This window comes from Oncorhynchus mykiss, chromosome 2 (genome assembly GCF_013265735.2).
Source record: "Oncorhynchus mykiss isolate Arlee chromosome 2, USDA_OmykA_1.1, whole genome shotgun sequence".
Taxonomy (NCBI): domain Eukaryota; kingdom Metazoa; phylum Chordata; class Actinopteri; order Salmoniformes; family Salmonidae; genus Oncorhynchus; species Oncorhynchus mykiss.
Window position 1 is genome coordinate 98,127,740 of NC_048566.1, and position 14,498 is coordinate 98,142,237.

At 43.2% G+C, this 14,498-nt stretch overlaps 1 protein-coding gene across 1 annotated transcript in view; it reads right to left on the reverse strand.

Moving 5' to 3' along the window:
• Positions 1–208: 208 nt before the first annotated feature.
• The window catches only part of LOC118936884 (glutamic acid-rich protein-like), a gene marked incomplete at its 5' end in the record, with an annotated part of 17,064 nt that continues 2,774 nt past the window's right edge, over positions 209–14,498 (reverse strand). Inside the window, one exon of the mRNA XM_036934496.1 lies at positions 209–423. Coding sequence (XP_036790391.1) covers positions 209–423 — 215 coding nt within the window. The remainder of the gene's footprint in view (positions 424–14,498) is intronic.

The following is a 14,498-nucleotide window of genomic DNA, read 5'->3' on the forward strand; positions in this document are numbered from 1 at the left end:
GCCTGGACTAATTGTATCACATACACTCTGGACAAAGCACCATGTCTTCTCCATATAGTTTCACTGGCAAACACACACTTTAAGCATTAAATGAAAGTGATCCTGAGCATTAATCTATGTGGTGGTCTTGGAGATGGGACCAAAGGAGGCAAAATGTCAAATCAAACTTCTAAAGAATAGAAATAGAATCCCCAGTGCTACTACTCTGTCAGCGGGCAGTTGGGCTGGGTGGCTCTGGGTGGCTGGCTCTGAGTGGCTGGCTCTGGGTGGCTGGCTCTGGGTGGCTTGCTCTGAGTGGCTGGCTCTGGGTGGCTGGCTCTGGGTGGCTGGCTCTGAGTGGCTGGCTCTGAGTGGCTGGCTCTGGGTGGCTGGCTCTGAGTGGCTGGCTCTGGGTGCTGGGTGGCTGGCTCTGGGTGGCTGGCTCTGGGGAGAATATGATGTGTATGGAAGAGAAGATTGAGCATCAACAAAGGAAACCCTGAATTATGTTGATTCAAAACCAAAACTTCCCTCGTTACGGTGGATTTACAACTTTCTCCATCTTCACACAGACAGGACATTTTCCAATAATCCCCCAGCAGACAGAGGGCGTGTGGCTCTGGGCGACGTGTGGGGAGTGACGCTTTGAGAGTTTGGGAGTGAAATCCGTGTTACCTTGAAAGCCATTCTCTCCAGACCTCTCCTCTTTCTCTCCTCTCTCTCTCTTCTCACTCTCTTCTCTCTCTCTCTCTCACTCTCTCTCTCTCTCTCTCTCTCTCTCTCTCTCTCTCTCCTCTCTCCTCTCTTCTCTATCTCTCCTCTTTCTCTCCTCTTTCTCTCTCTCTCTCTCTTCTCTCACTCCTATTTCTCTCCTCTCTCTCTCTCCTCTCTCTCTCCTCTCCTGCTCAGCATCTTAATCCTAAGATCCTGCTGTTACACACACACTGATAACACACACATCGACAGACAGACACACACACACACACACACACAGGTAATAACTCTCATCTTCTTCTCGACACACGCCTCGGCTTTACCTTTGTGTTACCTGTCTTTCTCTCTCATCCGCCCGCTGCAGAGCTAAAACAGTCAAACGAATACTCAGCCCCATCTCCCTGTGCTCTCCCTGAGGAGATGTCAAAGCAAGGAGAAATCATGTCTGTGTTTACAGAACTTCAGGACTGACAGGCTCACCCCGGAACCCCGACTGAGCTGTGTGTGTGTGTGTGTGTGTGTGTGTGTGTGTGTGTGTGTGTGTGTGTGTGTGTGTGTGTGTGTGTGTGCGAGCGAGCGTGCGTGCGTGTGTGTGTGTGTGTGTGTGTGTCTGAGTGTGTGTGTTTCTGTCTGTGTAAAGAGGTTCTTCATATGTTCCCCTACACATATTCTGAAAACCGAACAGTAGTAAATCTCCCACACCTTATAAAAGACAATGTTAAGGAGTTTTGACAGACATGGCTGTGGAATGTGAAATTCTAGTAATCCCTTACATCTCCTGCACACTGAAAGCCTCCACAGAATATGTTTTTTGTTCAGAATAAATGTATATATCTTATAATTCATGCACTGGGTAATCACCAAGACTACTCAGCAGCTTCCAGATAAGAAGTTGAAGTTTCAAGTTAAATGAAAACAAAGATTATACCATCATAATAAAACACAACATACCAGCAAAACAAACTACCATCATCACAACTACCAGCCATACAAACTAGCATCATCACAACTACCAGCCATACAAACTAGCATCATCACAACTACCAGCCATACAAACTAGCATCATCACAACTACCAGCCAAACAAACTAGCATCATCACAACTACCAGCCAAACAAACTAGCATCATCACAACTACCAGCCATACAAACTAGCATCATCACAACTACCAGCCATACAAACTAGCATCATCACAACTACCAACCAAACAAACTAGCATCATCACAACTACCAGCCAAACAAACTAGCATCATCACAACTACCAGCCATACAAACTAGCATCATCACAACTACCAGTCATACAAACTAGCATCATCACAACTACCAGCCATACAAACTAGCATCATCACAACTACCAGCCATACAAACTAGCATCATCACAACTACCAGCCATACAAACTAGCATCATCACAACTACCAGCCATACAAACTAGCATCATCACAACTACCAGCCATACAAACTAGCATCATCACAACTACCAGCCATACAAACTAGCATCATCACAACTACCAGCCAAACAAACTAGCATCATCACAACTACCAGCCAAACAAACTAGCATCATCACAACTACCAGCCATACAAACTAGCATCATCACAACTACCAGTCATACAAACTAGCATCATCACAACTACCAGCCATACAAACTAGCATCATCACAACTACCAGCCATACAAACTAGCATCATCACAACTACCAGCCATACAAACTAGCATCATCACAACTACCAGCCAAACAAACTAGCATCATCACAACTACCAGCCATACAAACTAGCATCATCACAACTACCAGCCATACAAACTAGCATCATCACAACTACCAGCCATACAAACTAGCATCATCACAACTACCAGCCATACAAACTAGCATCATCACAACTACCAGCCATACAAACTAGCATCATCACAACTACCAGCCATACAAACTAGCATCATCACAACTACCAGCCATACAAACTAGCATCATCTCAACTACCAGCCATACAAACTAGCATCATCACAACTACCAGCCATACAAACTAGCATCATCACAACTACCAGCCATACAAACTAGCATCATCACAACTACCAGCCATACATACTAGCATCATCACAACTACCAGCCATACAAACTAGCATCATCACAACTACCAGCCATACAAACTAGCATCATCACAACTACCAGCCATACAAACTAGCATCATCACAACTACCAGCCAAACAAACTAGCATCATCACAACTACCAGCCATACAAACTAGCATCATCACAACTACCAGCCATACAAAATAGCATCATCACAACTACCAGCCATACAAACTAGCATCATCACAACTACCAGCCATACAAACTAGCATCATCACAACTACCAGCCATACAAACTAGCATCATCACAACTACCAGCCATACAAACTAGCATCATCACAACTACCAGCCATACAAACTAGCATCATCACAACTACCAGCCATACAAACTAGCATCATCACAACTACCAGCCATACAAACTAGCATCATCACAACTACCAGCCATACATACTAGCATCATCACAACTACCAGCCATACAAACTAGCATCATCACAACTACCAGCCATACAAACTAGCATCATCACAACTACCAGCCATACAAACTAGCATCATCACAACTACCAGCCAAACAAACTAGCATCATCACAACTACCAGCCATACATACTAGCATCATCACAACTACCAGCCAAACAAACTAGCATCATCACAACTACCAGCCATACATACTAGCATCATCACAACTACCAGCCATACAAACTAGCATCATCACAACTACCAGCCATACAAACTAGCATCATCACAACTACCAGCCATACAAACTAGCATCATCACAACTACCAGCCATACAAACTAGCATCATCACAACTACCAGCCATACAAACTAGCATCATCACAACTACCAGCCATACAAACTAGCATCATCACAACTACCAGCCAAACAAACTAGCATCATCACAACTACCAGCCATACAAACTAGCATCATCACAACTACCAGCCATACAAACTAGCATCATCACAACTACCAGCCATACAAACTAGCATCATCACAACTACCAGCCATACAAACTAGCATCATCACAACTACCAGCCATACAAACTAGCATCATCACAACTACCAGCCATACATACTAGCATCATCACAACTACCAGCCATACAAACTAGCATCATCACAACTACCAGCCATACAAACTAGCATCATCACAACTACCAGCCATACAAACTAGCATCATCACAACTACCAGCCAAACAAACTAGCATCATCACAACTACCAGCCATACATACTAGCATCATCACAACTACCAGCCATACAAACTAGCATCATCACAACTACCAGCCACACAAACTAGCATCATCACAACTACCAGTCATACAAACTAGCATCATCACAACTACCAGCCATACAAACTAGCATCATCACAACTACCAGCCATACATACTAGCATCATCACTACTACCAGCCATACAAACTAGCATCATCACAACTACCAGCCATACAAACTAGCATCATCACAACTACCAGCCATACAAACTAGCATCATCACAACTACCAGCCATACAAACTAGCATCATCACAACTACCAGCCATACAAACTAGCATCATCACAACTACATTCCAAACAAACTAGCATCATCACAACTACCAGCCAAACAAACTAGCATCATCACAACTACCAGCCATACATACTAGCATCATCACAACTACCAGCCATACAAACTAGCATCATCACAACTACCAGCCATACAAACTAGCATCATCACAACTACCAGCCATACAAACTAGCATCATCACAACTACCAGCCATACAAACTAGCATCATCACAACTACCAGCCATACAAACTAGCATCATCACAACTACCAGCCATACAAACTAGCATCATCACAACTACCAGCCATACAAACTAGCATCATCACAACTACCAGCCATACAAACTAGCATCATCACAACTACCAGCCATACAAACTAGCATCATCACAACTACCAGCCATACAAACTAGCATCATCACAACTACCAGCCATACATACTAGCATCATCACAACTACCAGCCATACAAACTAGCATCATCACAACTACCAGCCATACAAACTAGCATCATCACAACTACCAGCCATACAAACTAGCATCATCACAACTACCAGCCAAACAAACTAGCATCATCACAACTACCAGCCATACATACTAGCATCATCACAACTACCAGCCATACAAACTAGCATCATCACAACTACCAGCCATACATACTAGCATCATCACAACTACCAGCCATACAAACTAGCATCATCACAACTACCAGCCATACAAACTAACATCATCACAACTACCAGCCATACAAACTAGCATCATCACAACTACCAGCCATACAAACTAGCATCATCACAACTACCAGCCATACAAACTAGCATCATCACAACTACCAGCCAAACAAACTAGCATCATCACAACTACCAGCCAAACAAACTAGCATCATCACAACTACCAGCCATACATACTAGCATCATCACAACTACCAGCCATACAAACTAGCATCATCACAACTACCAGCCATACATACTAGCATCATCACAACTACCAGCCATACAAACTAGCATCATCACAACTACCAGCCATACAAACTAGCATCATCACAACTACCAGCCATACAAACTAGCATCATCACAACTACCAGCCATACAAACTAGCATCATCACAACTACCAGCCATACAAACTAGCATCATCACAACTACCAGCCATACAAACTAGCATCATCACAACTACCAGCCATACAAACTAGCATCATCACAACTACCAGCCATACAAACTAGCATCATCACAACTACCAGCCATACATACTAGCATCATCACAACTACCAGCCATACAAACTAGCATCATCACAACTACCAGCCATACAAACTAGCATCATCACAACTACCAGCCATACAAACTAGCATCATCACAACTACCAGCCATACAAACTAGCATCATCACAACTACCAGCCATACAAACTAGCATCATCACAACTACCAGCCATACAAACTAGCATCATCACAACTACCAGCCATACAAACTAGCATAATCACAACTACCAGCCATACAAACTAGCATCATCACAACTACCAGCCAAACAAACTAGCATCATCACAACTACCAGCCATACAAACTAGCATCATCACAACTACCAGCCATACAAACTAGCATCATCACAACTACCAGCCATACAAACTAGCATCATCACAACTACCAGTCATACACACACGCACGCACACACACATACACACACGCACGCACACATACACATGTACACACACATACACACACGCACGCACACACACATACCCCGTGTATATAGTCAAGTTATTACCTCAGTACTGATACCCCATGTATATAGCCTGGTACCCCGTGTAAATAGTCAAGTTATTACCTCAGTACTGATACCCCGTGTATATAGCCAAGTTATTACCTCAGTACTGATACCCCGTGTATATAGTCAAGTTATTACCTCAGTACTGATACCCCATGTATATAGCCTGGTACCCCGTGTAAATAGTCAAGTTATTACCTGAGTACTGATACCCCGTGTATATAGTCAAGTTATTACCTGAGTACTGATACCCCGTGTATAAAGTCAAGTTATTACCTGAGTACTGATACCCCGTGTATAAAGTCAAGTTATTACCTGAGTACTGATACCCCGTGTATATAGTCAAGTTATCGTTACTCATTGAGTATTTATTCCTTGTATTATTATTGTATTTTTATTTTTAAAATATTCTCTCTGTATTGTTGGTGAAGGGCCCGTAAGGAATAATGTTACTGTTAGTCTACACCTGTTGTTTACATGTGTTAGTCTACACCTGTTGTTTACATGTGTTAGTCTACACCTGTTGTTTACATGTGTTAGTCTACACCTGTTGTTTACATGTGTTAGTCTACACCTGTTGTTTACATGTGTTAGTCTACACCTGTTGTTTACATGTGTTAGTCTACACCTGTTGTTTACATGTGTTAGTCTACACCTGTTGTTTACATGTGTTAGTCTACACCTGTTGTTTACATGTGTTAGTCTACACCTGTTGTTTACCAAGCATGTGACAAATAACATGTGATTTGAAATTTCATTCGATTTTTACACTTATTTTGCCAGAGCGCCGCTAGATTCGGTGACAGGGCCAACTTCCTCTTCCTGGCTCACTTGGTGAGTGAACTCTGTTGTCATGGAGCCCGAGACAGTTGTCGTGGCGACATTCACTTGGAGTATATCCTCTCCTCGGAGAGAAAAAATAAATCAAGACCCATCATCACTGCCACAGAAGCAACATTCTGCATATACTTGCCCCGGTTTTGTTTTTACTATTAATGTCCATAAATATTTATACCGTTTGGCTGATGCTATTTTCACGGTTGAGAAGTAACGTGGAGTGGCCTCGTGGTGCGAGGATACATGAGTTGATGAAGTGAAGTGTGTGTGTTAGTGTTAGTGTTAGTGTGTGTGTGTGTGTGTGTGTGTGTGTGTGTGTGTGTGTGTGTTAGTGTTAGTGTTTGTGTGTGTGTTAGTGTTTGTGTGTGTTAGTGTTTGTGTGTGTGTGTGTGTGTGTGTGTTAGATTGCCCTCCCTCCCTGCCTCTCTCTCAGCGTACTGAAAGGACCAGTGGGCATAAGAACAGCATCTATTTGGTTACATTATTGTGTTTTACAGTTATAAATGGAGGAATTGTAACACAGTCACAAGGGGCTGTACAACATTGCAATCCAGTTTTTTTGGTGTGGGGGTGGGGGGGGCATTTGTAAGTTCATTCATTGGAATGAATCTGTAATGAGAGCTCAATAGTAAAAAGTAGAAAGAGATTTAAAAACACATAATACCATTATAATTAAATACGACAGATCCAATGTTTTCCTCTCAATCTCTGCTCTCCTATAACTTAGTTCCCTTACTATGTCTCTGTATGACTACCAAACTACAAGCTGTTGATTTTGTAGACAGATATATTTAGAGTGCCTTCTCCCAATATTGGGCATTCAAGTTTTAGCCAGACCAACTGTTCTATATTTCATATGTTGCACACTTAACTGAAGTGGTTTACTATTTATGCAGTCCTTCTGTCTCACCAATTTATGCAGTTCCTCTTGTCTCTCATTCTCCCTCTAGCCCTCCTCCACTCTCTCTCTCTCTCTCTCTCTCTGTCTCTCCATCTCCTCCTCAACTCTCTCTCTCTCCCTTCTCTCTTCTTCACCCATCCCTAACTCTCTCTCTCTCTCTCCACCTCCACCTCCCTCTCTCTCTCCCCCTCTCTCTCCATCTCCTCCCTCTCTCCATCTCTTTCTCTCTCTCTCCACCTCCTCCTCCCTCTCTCTCCATCTCCTCCCTCTCTCTCCATCTCCTCTCTCTGTCTCTCCCCTTCTCTCTGTCACCCCTCCCTATCTCTTTCTCCCTCTCTCTCTCTCTCTCTCTCTCTCTCTCTCTCCATCTTCTCCCTTTCTCTCCATCTTCTCCCTTTCTCTCAAACCTTCTCTCTCTCTCATCTTCTCTCTCTCTCCTTCTGTCTCTCCATCTTCTTCTCTCTCTCTCTCTCTCTCTCTGTTTCCCCCCTTCTCTCTGTCACCCCTCCCTATCTCTTTCTCCCTTTCCATCCACCTCCTCCCTCTCTCTCCATCTCCTCCTCTCTCTCTTTCTGTCTCTCCCCCTTCTCTCTCTGTCGCCCCTCCCTATCTCTCTCTCCTTCACTCTACATCTCCTCCTCCCTCCCTCTCCCTCCCTCTCCCTCCCTCTCTCTCCATCTCCTCCCTCTCTTTCTCCCTTTCTCTCCATCTCCTCCTCCCTCTCTCTCTTTCTGTCTCTCCCCCTTCCCTCTCTGTCGCCCCTCCCTATCTCTCTCTCTCCTTCACTCTCCATCTCCTCCTCCCTCCCTATCCCTCCCTCTCTCTCCATCTCCTCCCTCTCTTTCTCCCTTTCTCTCCATCTCCTCCTCCCTCCCTATCCCTCCCTCTCCCTCCCTCTCTCTCCCTCTCCCTCCCTCTCTTTCTCCCTTTCTCTCCATCTCCTCCTCCCTCTCTCTCTCAATCTCACTCACAGGACCTACATTCTCTTTGTCTACCCTCTCCCCCATTTGAACTGTGTTGAATCTATTCCATTATTAGAGAGGAAAGTGCAGAAAGACTCTCTCCCCAAAGGGTCTCCTGCTGTGTCTCCTGCTTCTCAGGCAGATTCAATCAGAAGCAAAGCCTGTTGAGTCATCATCTCATTAGGATAAATCATTATTTTGGGCTGTTTGGAAAAAGAGAGAGAGCGTGCGTGTGGGTGTGTGTGTGTGTGTGTGTGCGTGCGGGATCTCTCTCTCTCTCTCTCTCTCTCTCTCTCTCTCTCTCTTTCTCTCTCTCTCTCTCTCTCTCTCTCTCTCTCTGTCTCTCTCACTCACTCTCTCTCTCTCTCTGTCTCTCTCACTCACTCACTCTCTCTCTCTCTCTCTCTCTCTCTCTCTCTAGGCTTATTTAATTTGCATGTTTTTCTCGTCTCACCACCCTCTTCTTCCTCTCTTTCTCTTTCTTCGACGTGTCCTTCTCTCAGCGCATATCAAAGACTTGGTTTCCTCTTTCGTAATCGGCAGGGTAGCCTAGTGGTTAGAGTGTAGAGGCGGCAGGGTAGCCTAGTGGTTAGAGCATTGGACTAGTAATCGGAAGGTTGAAAGTTCAAATCCCTGAGCTGACAAGGTACAAATCTGTCGTTCTGCCCCTGAACAGGCAGTTAACCCTAGGCCGTCATTGAAAATAAGAATTTGTTCTTAACTGACTTGCCTGGTAAAATAAATCGCTCCTCTTTCACCCCAGCTGCCAAACTAACCCTGATTCAGAGATGTTATTTATAGGTCGGCAGGTAAGGTTGCTCTCGAGCGGTTCTTTACCATTCGGCCATCAGAATTGCCACCAATGTTCATTATAGGACACATCACTGCACTCTGTAAACGGGTCATCTCTGTATACCCGTCGCAAGACCCACTGGTTGATGCTTATTTATAAGGCCTCACTCCCCCCTTCATCTTCCACATCTGCCACATACAACATACATACATACATACAACATCCGTTCTGCCAGTCACATTGTCACATTGTTAAAGGTCCCCAAAGCACACACATCCCTGGGTCGCTCCTCTTTTCAGTTTGCTGCAGCTAGCGACTGGAACGAGCTGCAACAAACACTCAAACTGGACAGGTTTATCTCAATCTCTTCATTCAAAGACTCAATCATGGACACTCTTACTGACACTTACTTGTGGCTGCTTTGTGTGATGTATTGTTGTCTCTACCTTCTGGTCCTTTGTGCTGTTGTCTGTGCCCTATAATGTTTGTACCCTGTTTTGTGCTGCTACCATGTTGTGTTGCTACCATGCTGTGTTGTCATGTGTTGCTGCCATGCTGTCGTTTCTGTCTTTAGGTCTCTCTTTATGTAGTGTTGTGTTGTCTCTCTTGTCATGATGTGTGTTTTGTCCTAGATTTATATTTATCCCAGCCCCCGTCCCCGCAGGAGGCCTTTTAACCTTCTGGTAGGCCGTCATTGTAAATAAGAATTTGTTCTTAACTGACTTGCCTAGTTAAATAAAGGTAAAATAAAAAATGACCCACGTCACACGACACTTTGACAATCTAATCTTTTCCATAATCACTCATATAAATGTCTTTGATAATCTGTTAGTGCTATGAATTAAATGGACATTAGTCAGGCTTCACTGAGACAGATATGGAGGATGTGGCCTGAGAATGAAGTGTGAGATCTCCCTCATTCTCTTTCTCTCCCTCATTCTCTTTCTCTCCCTCATTCTTTCTCACCCTCATTCTCTTTCTCTCCCTCATTCTCTTTCTCTCCCTCATTCTCTTTCTCTTTCTCTCCCTCATTCTCTTTCTCACCCTCATTCTCTTTCTCTCCCTCATTCTCTTTCTCTCCCTCATTCTCTTTCTCACCTTCATTCTCTTTCTCTCCCTCATTCTCTTTCTCTTTCTCTCCCTCATTCTCTTTCTCTCCCTCATTCTCTTTCTCTTTCTCTCCCTCATTCTCTTTCTCTCCCTCATTCTCTTTCTCTTTCTCTCCCTCATTCTCTTTCTCTCCCTCATTCTCTTTCTCTTTCTCTCCCTCATTCTCTTTCTCTCCCTCATTCTCTTTCTCTTTCTCTCCCTCATTCTCTTTCTCTTTCTCTCCCTCATTCTCTTTCTCTTTCTCTCCCTCATTCTCTTTCTCTCCCTCTTTCTCTTTCTCTCCCTCTTTCTCTTTCTCTCCCTCATTCTCTTTCTCTCCCTCATTCTCTTTCTCACCTTCATTCTCTTTCTCTCCCTCATTCTCTTTCTCTTTCTCTCCCTCATTCTCTTTCTCTCCCTCATTCTCTTTCTCTTTCTCTCCCTCATTCTCTTTCTCTCCCTCATTCTCTTTCTCTTTCTCTCCCTCATTCTCTTTCTCTTTCTCTCCCTCATTCTCTCTCTCCCTCATTCTCTTTCTCTCCCTCATTCTCTTTCTCTATCTCTCCCTCATTCTCTTTCTCTCCCTCATTCTCTTTCTCTTTCTCTCCCTCATTCTCTTTCTCTTTCTCTCCCTCATTCTCTTTCTCTTTCTCTCCCTCATTCTCATTCTCTTTCTCTCCCTCATTCTCTCTTTCTCTCCGCTGAGGGATCAATGTCCTATTCTGTTTCATTTCTCATCTGTAAAACAAAAGGTCCATAAGAATGCCATTGGATTTGGTTCAATGCTTCTTTCTACAAGAATTCACAGCCACAAGCCCTGAATGTCAATGATGTGGGATGATTAAAGGCTTAGAGGACCAGAGGCCTGTGAAACTAACCATTTGATGATAAAAAGGCTTCTATAAGTTTATTACTGTATAACCTAAATGTAACAGTATAACTTTACATCCGTCCCCTCGCCCATACCCGGGCGCGAACCAGGGACCTTCTGCACACATCGACAACAGTCACCCACGAAGCATCGTTACCCATCGCTCCACAAAAGCCGCGGCCCTTGCAGAGCAAGGGGAACAACTACTTCATGGTCTCAGAGCAAGTGACGTCACCGATTGAAACGCTATTTAGCGCGCACCACCGCTAACTAAGCTAGCCGTTTCACATCCGTTACACTAACCATAGGAGTTAGCTAAAAAGCACAAAAACATCTGGGACCAGGAAAAAAAACCCTGAATGTCAATGGTCTGGACTGAGTGATGTGTCGCTGTAAAGACGACTGTGAAACTAAACATTTCAGGGGCACAATAATTAAATAATTATAATTAAATAAAAGGCACGTAAGCCTGGGTTTTCAGAACAGTCAGTGTTCTCTAGCCAACTGTTGTCTTAAACAACACAAACTGGACCCAGGCTAAAACACTTCCTCTGTGTCTCTGTAATTTGTGAGTTAGAGGTCCGTGTGAAACTAAACATTTGAGGAGCATCAAAGGAACCTCAGTAAGCCTGCATGTCCAGTTAGATTACTGGGTGGTCGTGCATTGTTCTGGTGAAGGAGAATGTGTTCCAGCACTATGCAGTCGGTCACAAACCCTTCAGGAGAGGTTTCCATTGGTTTCCATTGTTAAATACATCACTAAGTGTGTGTGTCTGTGCGTGCTTGTGTGGGTTTGGGTGTGTGTGTGTGTGTGTGTGTTGTTAGCAGTAATTAACAATGCAGTGTTCCTTGAGGGTAAGCAGTTTAATAGAAGGAAGAAACAGAGGAAGGTAATAGAAACAGAGGACATAGAACCAGAGGACATAGAAACAGAGGACATAGAAACAGAGGTAATAGAAACAGAGGACATAGAAACAGAGGACATAGAAACAGAGGACATAGAAACAGAGGTAATAGAAACAGAGGACATAGAAACAGAGGTAATAGAAACAGAGGACATAGAAACAGAGGACATAGAAACAGAGGACATAGAAACAGAGGTAATAGAAACAGAGGACATAGAAACAGAGGTAATAGAAACAGAGGACATAGAAACAGAGGTAATAGAAACAGAGGACATAGAAACAGAGGTAATAGAAACAGAGGACATAGAAACAGAGGACATAGAAACAGAGGACATAGAAACAGAGGTAATAGAAACAGAGGACATAGAAACAGAGGTAATAGAAACAGAGGACATAGAAACAGAGGACATAGAAACAGAGGTAATAGAAACAGAGGACATAGAAACAGAGGACATAGAAACAGAGGTAATAGAAACAGAGGACATAGAAACAGAGGACATAGAAACAGAGGACATAGAAACAGAGGTAATAGAAACAGAGGACATAGAAACAGAGGTGATAGAAACAGAGGACATAGAAACAGAGGTGATAGAAACAAAGGACATAGAAACAGAGGACATAGAAACAGAGGACATAGAAACAGAGTACAGACAGTCAGACGGAAATTCTAACAATACTGTGTTCCTGCTGTCCTCAGATAGAAAGGTAGAGCTAGATTTAGTTCAGAGAGAGAGGGGTTTTTTTTAAACAATGTTTTTCTGGTGTAAATGTTTCATTTGTCTGACAAGAGATCAATGGAGACTGGGAATGCTATCAAAGAGAACCAGCGTTTCATCCCTCAGGAGTCTAAATATCTTATCAGAAGCAGGATTACATTTTTGATTTTCCTCTCCGTCTCACGTGTCTCGCTGCCAAGCGTCAATTTCTAGATGTGCCAGTACCATAGTGCGTGACTTGATGATGAGCTCTGGGCTCTTGGTCTCTGCCTCTGATGTTAAAATGAACCATTGACCGCAAGAATCCCAAACAAATACAGTTTTTGATAAAAAAAAAACAGAATAATTTAAAACTTGTATTACATTGGGATGTGATCACATATTCCTTTTCTATTTCTGCGTGGGAACACTTGGGAACATATTCCCTAAATTAAAACACCAACGATCTGATTTCCTTATTTTACAGTTTTTGTTGGGCCCAACAACGATTTTTTGCGTATTTTATTTAACCAGTAGGGGCGGGAGTTCTCCAATACTACGAGTTGATGTTCACTCGATGATAAGGAATTCTCCTCGACCACACCCACAAATTGGGGGAAAAAAAAAAACGTTCCCATCGACCCTCAATGTAAAAGAGACAACTTTGTCATCCATTTTTTTTTTTTGGTTCTCGAGAAATAAGAAAACATGTCGAAAAGCTGCTGTGTTGAGACCTACAGTTCACAACGCTGCTCCGTTGAGAAATAGAGCCTGCGGATTCAGGCTATTCGGAGTGGGAAATGTGGGGATCCGGTGTCCAAGTAGGCTAGCTATGTGTGTGGAAAACATTTAATCACATGTAACATATTTAACTTTTTTTAGTATAGTCAGTTTGTAACTCCACTCACTACTTGTAGCTGTACCGTCCGTTTTGTTTGTGTTGTTAGCCTTGGCTAGCTTAATGTTCCGGTCGGTAACGTTAGCTAGCTAGCACTCAAGTCGTGGAAAGGGGACATGAGGGAAACCCAACAATATTATGTTTTTCTAAGTAGTGACCACGCTCGGGAGAGGACAATGTTGAAAATGAATCTTTAGACATTGTTGTACTTTTCTAAAATGTATTTTTGTAATCGACTAAAACAAGCAGACAACAAAAACATTTGAAAAAGTTTTTTGTTGTTGTTGCAGTGAGCTTATGGGGTAACCTAGGTGACCACAGGTTGTTTTCCCCACAGGTGTTCTATCTAATACCCCCTGGGAGAATAGGGGGCGCCTATTGGGTAATAACAGAGAGGGGGAGGGGACTATTAGAGCACGGTTTCCTCTGTCAGAATCTTTGATACAGCAGATCAAAGCACAGTTTTTTTTGTGTGACACTGGGTTGTTGGAGAACGAGTATCTCA